Source organism: Oncorhynchus tshawytscha, linkage group LG33, assembly GCF_018296145.1.
Source record: "Oncorhynchus tshawytscha isolate Ot180627B linkage group LG33, Otsh_v2.0, whole genome shotgun sequence".
NCBI classification, from domain to species: Eukaryota; Metazoa; Chordata; class Actinopteri; order Salmoniformes; family Salmonidae; genus Oncorhynchus; species Oncorhynchus tshawytscha.
Window position 1 is genome coordinate 1,018,688 of NC_056461.1, and position 16,949 is coordinate 1,035,636.

General features: G+C 42.4%; 1 protein-coding gene across 1 annotated transcript in view; it reads left to right on the forward strand.

The window, feature by feature from the left end:
* Window positions 1-16,949, forward strand: part of LOC112247258 (proteasome subunit beta type-7-like) — a 60,445-nt gene that overhangs the window by 10,244 nt on the left and 33,252 nt on the right. Inside the window, exons 6-7 of the mRNA XM_042311708.1 lie at window positions 6,651-6,667; window positions 11,259-11,410. Coding sequence (XP_042167642.1) covers window positions 6,651-6,667; window positions 11,259-11,410 — 169 coding nt within the window. The remainder of the gene's footprint in view (window positions 1-6,650; window positions 6,668-11,258; window positions 11,411-16,949) is intronic.

The following is a 16,949-nucleotide window of genomic DNA, read 5'->3' on the forward strand; positions in this document are numbered from 1 at the left end:
GGTGATGAGAGGTACATGATGCATTTGTCATCTCCCTATCAGGCCACTGCATGCAGTGACGTGGGCCTCGATGGTGGAATCTTCAAGTTGCCTTACTAAATACTGCTGCCTTCGGTGCTACCAGAAGCAAGGGCCTTACCTGGGAGCACAGCAACAGTCTCTCTCACAGCCATTCTGTCAACATGTATTGTATGTAACTACTCAAATTCTTAGAAAGTACTATGGGAAAAAGCACCGACTTAGAGTACAGACCCCTTCCATTTTTCCACATTTTGTTACGTTACAGCCTAGTTCTAAAATGGATAAACGAATATATAATTCATCAATCTACACAAAATACCCCATAATGACTTTACAAAAAACTAAAGGCCTGTTTATGCTAATGCATAAACAAAACGGAAATGTTATTTACATAAGTATTCAGACCCTTTGCTATGAGACTTGAAATTGAGCTCGGGTGCATCCTGTTTTGTTGATCATCCTTGATGTTTCTACAACTTGATTTTGAGTCCACCTGTGTTTTAATGAAATTTGTTGGACATGATTTGGGAATACACACAGCTGTCTATATAAGGTCCCACAGTTGACAGTGCATGTCAGAGCAAAAACCAAGCCATGAGGTCGATGGAATTGTCCGACCATCTGCAGCACTCCACCAATCAGTCCTTTATGGTTTAGTGGCTAGACGGAAGCCCCTCAGTAAAAGGGACATGACAGCCCGACTAAGATTCTCTGGTCTGGTGAAACCAAAGTTGAATTCTTTAGCCTGAATGCCAAGTGTCACGTATGGAGGAATCCTTGCACCATCATCCTTGATGATAACCTGCTCCAGAGCGCTCAGGCTGGGGTGTCTGTTCACCTTCCAACAGGACAACGACCCTAAGCACACAGCCAAGACAATGCAGGAGTGGCTTCGGGAGAAGTCTCTGAATTTCCTTGAGTGGCCCAGCCAGAGCCCAGACTTGAACCAGATCAAACATCTCGAAAGACCTGAAAATAGCTGTGCAGCAACGCTCCCCATCCAACCTGACCGAGCTTGAGAGGATCTGCAGAGAAGAATGGGAGCAACTCCCCAAATACACGTGTGCCAAGCTTGTAGCGTCATACCCAAGACTTGAGGCTGTAATCTTTGCCAAAGGTGCTTCAACAAAGTACTGAGTAAAGGGTCTGAATGCTTATGTAAATTTTAATATTTCTGTTTTTTATTTTGTATAAATATGCTAACATTTCTAAAGCTGTTTTTGCTTTCTTATGAGGTATTGTGTAGTAGATTGAGGAAAAACAGCTTCTTAATACATTTTAGAATAAGGCTGTAACAAAATGTGAAAGTCGGGGGGTCTGAACTTTATGAATGCACTGAACAGAAATATAAACCCAACATGCAACTATTTCAAAGATTTGACTGAGTTAGAGTTCATAAGTAAATCAGTTAATTGAAAGGCGCTAATGGATTTCACATGACTGGGAATGACATACCTGGTGACCAATTTTGCCTCATGCAGTGCAACATCTCCTTCACATAGAGTAGATCAGGCTGTTGATTGTGGCCGGGGAATGTTGTTCCACTCCTAAATGGCTCTGTGAAGTTGCTGGGAACTGGAACACTGCCGTACATGTCGATCTAGAGCATCCCAAACGTGCTCAACTGGTGACACGTCTGGTTAGTATGCAGGCCATTGAAGAGCTTGGACATTTTCAGCTTCCAGGAATTGTGTACAGATCCTTGTGACATGGGGCCGTGCATTATCATACTGAAACATGAGGTGATGGTGGCGGATGAATGACACGACAATGGGACTTAGGATCTTCTCACTGTATCTCTGTGCATTCAATTTCCATTAATAAAATGCAATTGTGTTGGTTGTCAGTATCTTACGCTTGCCCATGGAGCACTCTATTCATAACGATGACATCAGCAAACTGCTCCCCCACACAATTGCTACACAGAAACCACAGTTGTCTACTCCATTGTCAACACCTCAATCATATCATTAGGGCAATATAAGTATCTTTAATAATACAATTTATGCATCATGACATTATTAGCTTTTTGGGCCAGAATGAGTCTCTACTACCTATTGTTCCTGCAGTAAGGATTCAAACTCTTCATCAATAGTTTATAATTTATTTTCAGATAATTGCTGAAAAAGCAGCAGCCTACCAAAATGAAAATTAGGGAGCCAAAGGAACGACTCTCTCGCCATTTCGGTTCCGTTTATCTAAAAGATCCGCTATTCATTCGCAAACCACTCATCACTTGACTACAATGGCGAACAAGTCACTTTAGCTGCCACTGGCAAGTCTCGACATGGGTTTCGACTCCTAGGAAAATACAAACAAGATTTGGTAGGATTTATGAATAACAAAGGGATATAGGAGATGGAATTCAGTCAATCGACACCTTTTTAGAAACTAGTCAACACAAGCTGTTCGGTCGTTAATCAAAGAACAGTAAATAGCCTATGCGTGCCAACTCTGTGGCTGACTGTAGGCCTATGAAAATAAATGAATGTGCCACAAAATAATACGTAGATTTCAACTCATCGTTACCACATACAGTTGAAGTCGGAAGTTTACAGACACATTTAAACTCAGTTTTTTGCAATTCCTGATTTTAATCTGAGTAAAAATTCCCTATTTTAGGTCAGTTAGGATCACCACTTTATTTTAAGAATGTGAAATGTCAGAATAATAGAGTGGTTTATTTCAGCTTTAATTTCTTTCATCACATTCCCAGTGGGTCAGAAGTTTACATACACTCAATTAGTATTTGGTAGCATTGCCTTTACATTGTTTAACTTGGGTCAAATGTTTCAGGTAGCCTTCCACAAGCTTCCCACAATAAGTTGGGTGAATTTTGGCCCATTCCTCCTGACAGAGCTGGTGTATCTGAGTCAGGTTTGTAGGCTTCCTTGCTCGTACACGCTTTTTCAGTTCTGACCACAAATGTTCTATATGATTGAGGTCTGGGCTTTGAGATGGCCACTCCAATACCTTGACATTGTTGTCCTTAAGCCATTTTGCCACAACCTTGGAAGTATGCTTGGGCTCATTGTCCTTTTGGAAGACCCATTTGCGAGCAAGCTTTAACTTCCTGACTGATGTCTTGAGATGTTGCTTCAATATATCCACACAATTTTCCATTCCTCATGATGCAATCTATTTTGTGAAGTGCACCGGTCTCTCCTGCAGCAAAGCACCCCCACAGCATGATGCTGCCACCCCCGTGCTTCACGGTTGGGATGGTGTTCTTCGGCTTGCAAGCATTCCCCTTTTTCCTCCAAACATAACGATGGGCATTATGGCCAAACAGTTCTATTTTTGTTTTATTAGACCAGAGGACATTTCTCCAAAAAGTATGATCTTTGTCCACATGTGCAGTTGCAAACCGTAGTCTGGCTTTTTTATGGTGGTTTTGGAGCAGTGCCTTCTTCCTTGCTGAGTGGCCTTTCAGGTTATGTTGATATAGGACTCGTTTGACTGTGGATATGGATACTTTTGTACCTGTTTCCTCCAGCATCTTCACAGGGTCCTTTGTTGCTGTTCTGGGATTGATTTGCACTTTTAGCACCAAAGTACATTCATCTCTAGGAGACAGAATGCGTCTCCTGCCTGAGTGGTTTGTACTTTCGTACTATTGTTTGTACAGATGAACGTGGTACCTTCAGGCATTTGGAAATTGCTCCCAAGGATGAAGCAGACTTGTTGAGGTCTACAATTTTTTTTCTGAGGTCTTGGCTGATTTGGCTGATTTTCCCATGATGTTAAGCAAAGAGGCACTAAGTTTGAAGGTAGGCCTTGAAAGACATCCACAGGTACACCTCCAATTGACACAAATTATGTTAATTAGCCTATCAAAAGCTTCTAAATCAATGACATTTTCTGGAATATTCCAAGCTATTTAAAGGCACAGTCAACATGGTGTATGTAAACTTCTGACCCACTGTAATCACAATTGACATCATGCTCAAAGTAGTTGTCCTAATCAACTTGTCAAAACTATACTTTGTTAAATTCTTTCGGATCATTGGCACGCTAGCGTCTCGGCTCGACATTTTCCGGTGCAATTGCAGAGCGCGAAATTCAAATGACATAAATAGTAATATTAAACATTCATGAAAATATCGTACATCATTTAAAAGCTTTACTACTTGTTAATCCAGCCACGTTGTCACATTTCAAAAAGGCTTTACGGCGAAAGCACACCATGCGATTATCTGAGGACAGCGCCCCGCACACAATAGCATTACATACATTTTCCAACCAAGCAGAGGTGTCACGAAAGTCAGAAATAGTGATAAAATAAATCACTTACCTTTGAAGATCTGGTTGCAATCACAAGGGTCCCAACTATATAACAAATGGTCCTTTTTGTTTGATAAAGTCCTTCATATCCCGAAAAATTCTGTTTCATTGGTGCGCTAGACTCAGTAATCCACCGGTTTCCCTCGTTCAAAATGCATACAAATCCCGTAAGTTACCAATAAACTTCTTCCAAACATATCAAACAACTTTCCTAATCAATCCTCAGGTACCCTAATATATGTAAATAAACGATCAAATTTAAGACTGAGCATACCGGAGACCATTACCAGAGGTAAATAACGACGTACACGTACTCACCGGTACGCGCAACAAACACTTCAGCCAAAATGGGAGCCACTTACTAAAACTACAAATTCTAGCTCATTTTTCAAAAAACAAGCCTGAAACTCTTTCTAAAGACTGTTGACATCTAGTGGAAACCCTAGGAACTGCAATCTGGGAGGTCTTCCTTTTATACTCCCATTGACAGCCATAGTTATGAAGGGTGAGCTGAAGATAAAAAATTCTGGATGGATTTTCCTCTCGTTTTCGCCATATCAGTTCTGTTATACTCACAGACATTAGAAACTTTAGCGTTTTCTTTCCAATACTACCAATTATATGCATAACCTAGCGTCTGGGCCTGAGTAACAGGCATTTTACTTTGGGTGCCTCATTCATCCAAACTTCTGAATACTGTCCCCTAGCCCGAAGAAGTTAAGATGAAATTTGTGGAGTGGTTGAAAAACAAGTTTCAATGACTCCATTGGGTCAGCAATGACTGAGCGGCATAGGAAAGATGCAATAGATGGTATTTAATAGAGTGTATACATATGGGATATGTAAACATTAATAAAGTGACGAGTGAAATCATTGGCCACTCTAACAAATGGATCAAGACTGTATGTAGGCAGCAGCCTCTGTGTTTAGTGATGGCTATTTAACAGTCTGATGGCCTTAGCTATTTCAGTCTCTTGGTCCCAGCTTTGATGCACCTGCACTGACCTCGCCTTCTGGATGGTAGCGGGGTGAACAGGCAGTGGCTTGGGTGGTTGTCATTGATGATCTTGTGACATCGGGTGCTGTAGGTGTTTTTGTTGACGTTGGGTGAGGTTGTTTTTCTGACTCCACACACCAACTGCCCTCACCTCCTGAAGGCTGTTGTTGGTAATCAAGGCTTCTACTGTTGTGTGGTCTGTAAACTTGATGATTGAGGCGTGCATGGCCACGCAGTCATGGGTGAACTGGGAGTACAGAAGAGGGGGCTGAGCATGCACCCTTTTGGGGCCCCAGTGTTGAGGATCAGCGAAGTGGATATGTTGTTTCCTACCTTCACCACCTGGGGGTGGCCAGTCGGGAAGGCCAGGACCCAATCGCACAGGGTGGGGTTGAGACCCAGGGCCTCAAGCTTAAAGATGAGCTTGGAGGATAGTATGGTTTTGAATGCTGAGCTGTAGTCAAAGAACAGCATTCTAACATAGGGATTCCACTTGTCCAGATGAAATTGGGCAGTGTGGTGGCGATTGCATCGTCTGTGGATCTATTGGGGCAGGTATGCAAATTGAAGTGGGTCTAGGGTGACTGGTAAGGTGGGGGTGATATGATCCTTGAATAGTTTCTCAAAGCACTTAATGACAGAAGTGAGTGCTTCAGGGTGATTAGTCATTTAGTTCAGTTACCTTTGCCTTCTTGGCTACAGGAACAATGATGGTCATCTTGAAGCATTTGGGGACAGCAGACTGGGATAGGGAGATGACGCGGCTCTGAGGATGCAGCTATGGATGCCGTCTTGGCCGGCAGCCTTGCGAGCGTTGACACATTTTAAATGCCTTACTCACATCAGCCAATGAGAAGGAAAGCCCGCAGTCCTTGGTAGCGGGCCGCGTCGGTGGTACTGTATCTTCAAAGCGGGCAAAGGTGTTTAGTTTGTCAGGATGCAAGATGTCGGTTTCCGTGACGTGGCTGATTTTCTTTTTGTAGTCTGTGCTTGTCTGCCACATGCGTCTCGTGTCTGAGCAGTTGAATTGCAACTCCGCTTTGTCCCTATACTGACATTTTGCATGTTAGATTGCCTTGCGGTGGGAATAACTACAGTTTGTATTGAGCCATCTTTCCATGGTTAAATGCATTGGTTCGCCCTTTCAGTTTTGCACGAATGCCGCCATCTATCCACGGTTTCTGGTTCGGGGAGGTTTTAATAGTCCTTATAAACTCACTCACCGAATCAGCCTTTAAATTTATATTACTCTGAGGCTACCTGAAACATGTCCCAGTCTGCGTGATCAAAACAATCTTGAAGTGTGGATTCCTATTGGTGTGACAACCAACGAAAATTCTCTTTGGAGATAATGTGGTCGGCAAGGTAAGGAATTCTACGTCAGGTGAACAGAAGGATTTGATTTCCTGTATGTTACAATTACATCATGAGTCAATCATGAAACATACACCCTTCTTTATCCCCGAGAGATGTTTATTCCTGTCGGCGCAACGTACGAACAATCCGTGGCTGTACCAACTCCAATAGCATGTCCCCAGAGAGACTTATAGGACACATCACTGCACTCTATACTCTTCTGTAAACTGGGCATTTCTGTATACCAGTCGCAAGACCCACTGGTTGACTTCTTCGATGCAGGGGGCGCTCTTTTAATTTTTGGATGAAAAACGTTCCCGTTTTAAACAAGATATTTTGTCACGAAAAGATGCTCGACTATGCATATAATTGACAGCTTTGGAAAGAAAACACTCTGACGTTTCCAAAACTGCAAAGATATTGTCATTGGAAGATTGACCATAAGAGACTACATCTACCAGGTGGTCGCTTGGTGTCCTCCATCGCTATTATTGAGTAATCTCCAGCTGCAGTATTTTTCCGTTTGCTTCTGATGAGAAGCCAACTGCCACCACTGATAGATTATCGAATAGATATGTGAGAAACACCTTGAGGATTGATTCTAAACAACGTTTGCCATGTTTCTGTCGATATTATGGAGCTAATTTGGAAAAAAGTTTGGCGTTGTAAGTGACTGCATTTTCCGGTCTTTTTCTTAGCCCAACGTGATGAACAAAACGGAGCTATTTCGTCTACACAAATTTGCTATCTAACTAAGAGTCTCATCATTGAAAACATTCGAAGTTCTTCAAAGGTAAATTATTTTATTTGAATGCTTTTCTTGTTTTTGTGAAAATGTTGCCTGCTGAATGCTAGGCTTAATGCTATGTTAGGCTATCAATACTCTTACACAAATGCTTGTGTAGCTTTGGTTGAAAAGCGTATTTTGAAAATCTGAGATGACAGTGTTGTTAACAAAAGGCGAAGCTTGTGTTTCAATATATTTATTTCATTTCATTTGCGATTTTCATGAATAGGAAACGAGCTTGAGGCTATGATTACGCTCCCGGATACGGGATTGCTCGTTGCTAGAGGTTAATGCTTATTTTAAAAACGGTCTTAGGCCTCACTCCCCCATCTGAGGTATTTACTACAGCCCTCATCCTCCACATACAACACCCGCTCTGCCATTCACATTCTGTTAAAGGTCCCCAAAGCACACATCCCTGGGTCGCACGTCTTTTCAGTTCGCTGGAGCTAGCGACTGGAACGAGCTGCTACAAACACTCAAACTGGACAGTTTTATCTCAATCTCTAAATTCAAAGACTGGACACTCTTACATCACGCAAAGCAGCCACAACAGTCAGTATTATCTCTACCTTCTTGCCCTTTGTGCTGTTGTCTGTGCCCATTAATGTTTGTACCATGTTGTGCTGCTGTCATGTTGGGTTGCTACCATGTCATTAGGGCTGGGCGATATGGCCAAAATATTATATCACGGTATTTTTGAAAAGAATTGGACGGTATTTTGTTTATGAATAATCAAAGTTCTACATTTGCCTTATGAGTAGTGAGTGACCATAGGGTGGCAACACATTCTAAGTGATTTCAATTAGTATTTCTGCTTTCTGCTTGTTTTCTACTGTTCAATTCAACTTCAACCAAAACAAATTCCAGCACTTTTTGATATTTTCTGCATTTCCTGCACTCAGTTGCAGTGGTGGAAAAAGTACCAAATTGTCATACTTAAGTAAAGGTAAAGATAAGTTAATAAAAATTACTCAAGTGAAAGTCACCCAGTAAAATACTACTTGAGTAAAAGTCCAAAAGTATTTGGTTTTAAATATACTTAAGTATCGAAAGTAAATGTAATTGATGAAATATACTTAAGTATCAAAAGTAAAAGTATAAATCATTTCAAATTCCATGTTAAGCAAACCAGATGGCACCATTTTATTTTTAACGGATAGAGGCGCACGCTCCAGCACTCAGACATAATTTACAAACAAATAATTTGTGTTTAGTGAGTCCTCCAGATCAGAGGCAGTGGATGACTAGGGATGTTCTCTTGACAAGTGTGTGAATTGGACCATTTTCCAATCCTGCTAAGCATTCAAAATGTAATGAGTACTTTTAAGTACCAAGGAAAATGGTACAATTCATGTAAAAAGTACAGTATTTTCTTTAGGAATGTAGTGAAGTAAAAGTTGTCAAATAGTAAAGGACAGATACCAAAAAAAATAACTTAAGTAGTACATGGAATTATTTTTTACCTTACACCACTGCTCCATTGAATTCCCACACTGCCATGTGTCAGAATGACTATTCTAATTCTATAGTTAGCTAGAATATAATAGTGGGAACTTTGAATACAGTGTTTGAGATGACGACAAATGAAAATGCCAGGAAGGAATAATTGTGACATGGTAGGAAATAAAGTGTTTCCTAAGGGAAGTCTTGTCTTCATTGCATGTTTTCTCTAAGCTACTTCATGTAGCTAACATTCTTGCTTTGCAAATTCCTTTTTGATTTAGAAGAGACTGTTGCACAAACAACATGCTGATTTTGGTCTACACTCTCACTGGTATTAATTATCAGCCTGTAATAGCTAGCTATGTTTGCTCTTACTCAGTATAATATTAAGTATCATATTAAGAAGCAACGTGAAAACAGCATTGTTGTCATCAACATTGTTACATGTGCTGCATTGACCATGCAGACTGAACTCAAGTGTCTAGTGGTTGAGGAACATCAAATTTATTTTATTTCACCTTTATTTAACCAGGTTGAGAACAAGTTCTCATTTACAATTGCGACCTGGCCAAGATAAAGCAAAGCACTTTGACACATACAACAACACAGAGTTACACATACAGTCAATAATACAGTAGAAAAATAAGTCTGAGCAAATGAGGTGAGATAAGGGAGGTAAAGGCAAAAAGAGGCCATGGAGGCAAAGTAAATACAATATAGCAAGTAAAACACTAGAATGGTATATTTGCAGTGGAAGAAAGTGCAAAGTAGAGAGAAATAATGGGGTGCAAAGGAGCAAAATAAATAAATACAGTAGGGGGGAGAGGTAGTTGTTTGGGCTAAATTATAGATGGGCTATGTACAGGTGCAGTAATCTGTGAGCTTAAAGCTAGTGAGGGAGATAAGCGTTTCCAGTTTCAGAGATTTTTGTAGTTCGTTCCAGTCATTGGCAGCAGAGAACTGGAAGGAGAGGCAGTATTGGAGGCTATTTTGTAAATGACATCGCCAAAGTCAAGGATCGGTAGGATGGTCAGTTTTACAAGGATATGTTTGGCAGCATGAGTGAAGGATGCTTTGTTGCGAAATAGGAAGCCAATTCTAGATTTAACTTTGGATTGGAGATGTTTGATGTGAGTCTGGAAGGAGAGTTTATAGTCTAACCAGACACCTAAGTATTTGTAGTTGTCCACATATACTAAGTCAGAACCGTCGCGAGTGGTGATGCTGGATGGGCTGCCAGCTATCAATTGAAGGGCATGCATTTAGTTTTACTTGTATTTAATTGCAGTTGGAGGCCACAGAGGGAGAGTTGTATGGCATTGAAGCTTGCCTGGAGGGTTGTTAACAGTGTCCAAAGAAGGGCCAGAAGTATACAGAAGTATATGAGCAGATCTGGGACATCATGTCTCGCTCCATCCACCAACGCCACGTTGCACCACAGACTGTCCAGGAGTTGGCGGATGCTTTAGTCCAGGTCTGGGAGGAGATCCCTCAGGAGACCATTCGCCACCTCATCAGGAGCATGCCCAGGCGTTGTAGGGAAGTCACACAGGCACGTGGAGGCCACACACACACTACTGAGCTTAATTTTGACTTGTTTTAAGGACATTACATCAAAGTTGGATCAGCCTGTAGTGTGGTTTTCCACTTTAATTTTGAGTGTGACTCCAAATCCAGACCTCCATGGGTTGATAAATTTGATTTCCATTGATACTTTTGTGTGATTTTGTTGTCAGCACATTATGTAAAGAAAACTATTTAATAAGAATATTTCATTCATTCAGATCTAGGATGTGTTATTTTAGTGTTCCCTTTTATTTTTTTGAGCAGTGAATAATTTTAATTGATTGTGATGCAGCATTTATTGGGGCTATATGAATCCTACCTACTTTTGAAGCACATTAAAGAGCTATGAGATGGCAATGGCATCCACCTTGGAGAGTCTGTGGAAGAGCTCACCTGGGAGCACTGCTCCTCAGCTAGCCATTGTGTTAAATGCATCCGTCAAGTTATGCTTTTTATCACAGGGCCTTGAGAGGAATTTTGGAAATCAGTATGTATCTCCAGGAAGGCTCTACTGCTGTTACCAGAGGGAGCCCTTGCTTTTCCCATGCCATTTGTAGATTGGTGGGACTCACCCCTTGCTACTTACTGCTCAACTTGTTGCTTTCTTCCCATAAGAAGCAGCAGCTCTAGCCCATTTTATCCACGCACAACGATGTGACAGACTTGTGCAAAAGGTTTATATTAAGGGCTCCTCTATCCTCTCAATCTGAAGCAGTATACGCATTGGATGAATTCACTCGATACACAATGAGATTGGTGATCATGGTTACAGTAATGATGGTGTTGATGTTCTCTCCTTAGGAGGAAGATGCCAAGCGGCTGGTTCGGGATGCCATCGCGGCCGGCATCTTCAACGACCTGGGCTCGGGCAGCAACATTGACCTGTGTGTCATCACCAACGGCAGGGTGGACTACCTGAGGCCCCACGACATGGCCAACAAGAAAGGGGTCAGGTAAAGCCAACTACCCACCCAAATGTCCTCATAATGTCCCATAACGTAACATGTTCCCATAATATTCCACATCTGTGGTCCCCACAGACTGTCCCATTGCTTGTCTCCCTGATGTTCCCTTGGTAGTCCCCAACATGTGGCTGCGATGGTCCACACTTTTCAGAGTCAATCATCTGTAGAACACAATTATGTACTGAAGAATTACCTCTAATAAAAGCACAATCGCAAGTGGCACAAACTACTGCATGTTTTGAGTTCAGTCACTTCTAAACCACTGCACGTTTTGAGAGTGCGGCCACTTCCAAACCACTGCACGTTTTGAGAGTGCGGTCACTTCCAAACCACTGCACGTTTTGAGAGTGCGGTCACTTCCAAACCTTTATTTACCCATGACGGAGAATATTTTTTCCCCATAGCAGTGCATCTTTTGAATAATCTAGTCTAGTTTCTGAATGAGTTGTAATAATTTTGTGGTCTTTAATCTGTTAAGAATGCATGACCTTTTGACATGTTGAATGACTCAACACTTTGGCCTGTTTTTGTTTGAAGACGTGGGAATGAGCCTGAAGCCTTGCCCCACCAGTGAGTAATAAAGACTCGGTGTGAGCCACTTGCCATCCATTTTCTAAATGGTTTGATAAGCACTATTCTTACTGTTCTTATCTTGCTTTTCCTACATGTAAATCATTTCACAGTATATTATCTTTAACAAAATCAAACCCTTCAATGAATGAAGTCATAAGTAGATAGTCAACTGCATTTTCATTGTCTATAAACGCAATTATGGCATTAGGGCTGTGACTGTCATATACTTTTGGATGAATGTTATTGGTCAGCTAATGTAAATTTACTGTTAATCCGTCTGCATATTTCAGGACATGGCATATGAGGGTGCATTGAGATACCCGATGGGTTGGATGATATTTTTCTTGTCAATCATCTTGAAAAAATGCATGCTTAAACTGGAAATCAACTAATCCTCTGTCGTTAGTGCAATGGAAAGGTAAAATGCTTTAAGTGTTAAGAGTGCGTGGGCGACAAACCAAAATGGTGCAGTTTGAGGGCATGTGGCAGAGAGTGATGCGGGTGCTGGATATGAGGGTGTGAGCAGGTGGGGTGATGTTTGTGTTCATCTGTATGTATAAAAAAATGACTGGTCGCTGTAATAACCGTTTGACAAGCAAAAAAAAAAAAGATACGCATTTTCTCCTCTGACCTCATGTGCTGCTGCTGAAGGGAGGGGGGTGTTGCCTAGGCAGCCATTTGCTACCACACTTTGCTTGTTTCAGCAAGGAGCAACAACGTTTAATCATGTTATAGAGTCCATGTTAGAGCAGAAACGGACTCAGCTGTTTGTGTCACATTTTTTAAAACCGGTTTCGATGGTTATTTCATTTTCATGATGGGTCTTTATCCATAACCGTCAGTTATAGGGTAATTGTGCCAGCTCTATATGACATTGCATCAAGCAACAACAAACAATAAGAAACATCCATCACCCAATCAGTTACCTGCAAATAACCATAATTGAAAAATGTAATCAAAAGTTTTACAAAGCTCAGGTCATGAGCCTTAACTTTCTATATTGTATATACACAACATGAGCAAAAGTATGTGGAAACCTGTTTGTCGAACATCTCATTCCAAAATCACAGGCAATAATATGGAGTTGGTCCCCCCCTTTACAATAACAGCCTCAGCTTTTCTGGGAAGGCTTTCCACTAGAAGTTGGAACATTGCTGCAGGGACTTGCTTCCATTCAGCTGCAAGAACATTAGTGAAGTTGGCAACTGATGTTGCCAACATCCTCATTCTCCAAGGTGGCATAGCAGTTCAGACGTCTTTTGTCCTCGTCTTGTCGTGTCCTGTATATATATATATATTTACAACTTTTTTCACATACATTTTATTTTTATTTTCCATCAACTCATCTTCAAAACACTCTCCTGCAACCCGCCTCACCAATTTATATTTATAAAAAAGTATTATTTACCTCAAATCTGTAATCCTCCAAGAAGCTAGCCAGAAACTCCAAGAAGCTAGCCTGAAACTAGCCAGAAGCTAATCCAGAAGCTAGTTAGCTTCTTTACTGGCAAATCGTTAGTATTCAGCTAACCACGGTTTGTGGTCATCAGCTATCCTTTAGCTCGAAAATCTATCGCCAGTTCTGTACGGCGCGGCTCGGAACGGAACATACCGGACCAATTTTTCTCTCCATGTCCCTGGATTTCGACTGCTCTCTGGACATTCATACCCGGATCTCACAGCTAGCTAGCTGCTATCCGTGTGACTATCGGCCATCGTCGATTCCGGAGCAAACATCAATTATTCCGGAGCTAGCCAGCTCTGTCAATCACTCCAGAGTTCCATCAATCACTCCTGGGCTGCAGTCACCTATCCGGACCCGTTTTACTGCCTACGCGGAGCCCCACCGGGCCTTCACAACTGGACTGCCGACGTTATCTACCCGAAGGAGATCCGGCTGGCTCCTCCGTCGCGACGTTACCTGAACGCCCATCTGCGGACTGCTAACCTTTAGTTGTCTTACCGGCTGCTATCTGAATAGACAATCGGACAATTTATTTATTTTTATTATTATTATTATGTTTTCTTCTTGGGCCTCTATAACTATATCTATTGTTTTTATTTTTGTTGTTGTGTGATTTAGATTAATCCCCTCTACCACACGGAACCCCACTAATCTACTGACGGAACGCAAGAGGTGGCTAACAACAGACCTCCATCCTATGCTAGCTTGCTACCGATGGCCTGGCTAGCTGTCTAAATCGCCGTGACCCCCAACCAACCTCTCCACTCACTGGACCCTTTTGATCACTCAACTAAGCATGCCTATCCTTAATGTCAATATGTCTTGTCCATTGCTGTTCTGGTTAGTGTTTATTGGCTTATTTCACTGTAGAGCCTCTAGTCCTGCTCACTATACCTTATCCAACCTATTAGTTCCACCACCCACACATGCAATGACATCTCCTGGTTTCAATGATGTTTCTAGAGACAATATCTCTCTCTTCATCACTCAATACCTAGGTTTACCTCCACTGTATTCACATACTACCATACCTTTTGTCTGTACATTATACCTTGATGCTATTTTACCGCCCCCAGAAACCTCCTTTTACTCTATGTTCCAGACGTTCTAGACGACCAATTCTCATAGCTTTTAGCCGTACCCTTATTCTACTCCTCCTATGTTCCTCTGGCGATGTAGAGGTGAATCCAGGCCCTGCAGTGCCTAGCTCCACTCCTATTCCCCAGGCGCTCTCTTTTGACGACTTCTGTAACCGTAATAGCCTTGGTTTCATGCATGTTAACATTAGAAGCCTCCTCCCTAAGTTTGTTCTATTCACTGCTTTAGCACACTCTGCCAACCCGGATGTTCTAGCTGTGTCTGAATCCTGGCTTAGGAAGACCACCAAAAATTCAGAAATTTTAATTCCAAACTACAACATTTTCAGACAAGATAGAACTGCCAAAGGGGCGGTGTTGCAATCTACTGCAAAGATAGCCTGCAGAGTTCTGTCCTACTATCCAGGTCTGTACCCAAACAATTTGAACTTCTACTTTTAAAAATCCACCTCTAAAAACAAGTCTCTCACCGTTGCCGCCTGCTACAGACCACCCTCTGCCCCCAGCCGTGCTCTGGACACCATATGTGAACTGATTGCCCCCCATCTATCTTCAGAGTTCGTGCTGCTAGGCGACCTAAACTGGAACATGCTTAACACCCCAGCCATCCTACAATCTAAACTTGATGCCCTCAATCTCACACAAATTATCAATGAACCTACCAGGTACCTCCCCAAAGCCTTAAACACAGGCACCCTCATAGATATCATCCTAACCAACTTGCCCTCTAAATACACCTCTGCTGTCTTCAACCAAGATCTCAGCGATCACTGCCTCATTGCCTGCATCTGTAATGGGTCAGCGGTCAAAAGACCTCCACTCATCACTGTAAAACGCTCCCTGAAACACTTCTGCGAGCAGGCCTTTCTAATGGACCTGGCCGGGGTATCCTGGAAGGATATTGATCTCATCCCGTCAGTAGGATGCCTGGATATTTTTTTTAAAAATGCCTTCCTAACCATCTTAAATAAACATGCCCCATTCAAGAAATTTAGAACCAGGAACAGATATAGCCCTTGGTTCTCCCCAGACCTGACTGCCCTTAACCAACACAAAAACATCCTATGGCGTTCTGCATTAGCATCGAACAGCCCCCGTGATATGCAGCTGTTCAGGGAAGCTAGAAACCATTATACACAGGCAGTTAGAAAAGCCAAGGCTAGCTTTTTCAAGCAGAAATTTGCTTCCTGCAACACTAACTCAAAAAGTTCTGGGACACTGTAAAGTCCATGGAGAATAAGAACACCTCCTCCCAGCTGCCCACTGCACTGAAGATAGGAAACACTGTCACCACTGATAAATCCACCATAATTGAGAATTTCAATAAGCATTTTTCTACGGCTGGCCATGCTTTCCACCTGGCTACTCCTACCCCGGTCAACAGCACTGCACCCCCAACAGCAACTCGCCCAAGCCTTCCCCATTTCTCCTTCTCCCAAATCCATTCAGCTGATGTTCTGAAAGAGCTGCAAAATCTGGACCCCTACAAATCAGCCGGGCTAGACAATCTGGACCCTTTCTTTCTAAAATTATCTGCCGAAATTGTTGCCACCCCTATTACTAGCCTGTTCAACCTCTCTTTCGTGTCGTCTGAGATTCCCAAAGATTGGAAAGCAGCTGCGGTCATCCCCCTCTTCAAAGGGGGACACTCTTGACCCAAACTGCTACAGACCTATCTATCCTACCGTGCCTTTCTAAGGTCTTCGAAAGCCAAGTCAACAAACAGATTACCGACCATTTCGAATCTCACCATACCTTCTCTGCTATGCAATCTGGTTTCAGAGCTGGTCATGGGTGCACCTCAGCCACACTCAAGGTCCTAAACGATATCTTAACCGCCATCGATAAGAAACATTACTGTGCAGCCGTATTCATTGATCTGGCCAAGACTTTCGACTCAATCACCACATCCTCATCGGCAGACTCGACAGCCTTGGTTTCTCAAGTTCAGTGTGTCAAATCGGAGGGTCTGCTGTCCGGACCTCTGGCAGTCTCTATGGGGGTGCCACAGGGTTCAATTCTTGGACCGACTCTCTTCTCTCTATACATCAATGAGGTCGCTCTTGCTGCTGGTGAGTCTCTGATCCACCTCTACGCAGACGACACCATTCTGTATACTTCCGGCCCTTCTTTGGACACTGTGTTAACAACCCTCCAGGCAAGCTTCAATGCCATACAACTCTCCTTCCGTGGCCTCCAATTGCTCTTAAATACAAGTAAAACTAAATGCATGCTCTTCAACCGATCGCTACCTGCACCTAACCGCCTGTCCAACATCACTACTCTGGACGGCTCTGACTTAGAATACGTGGACAACTACAAATACTTAGGTGTCTGGTTAGACTGTAAACTCTCCTTCCAGACCCATATCAAACATCTCCAATCCAAAGTT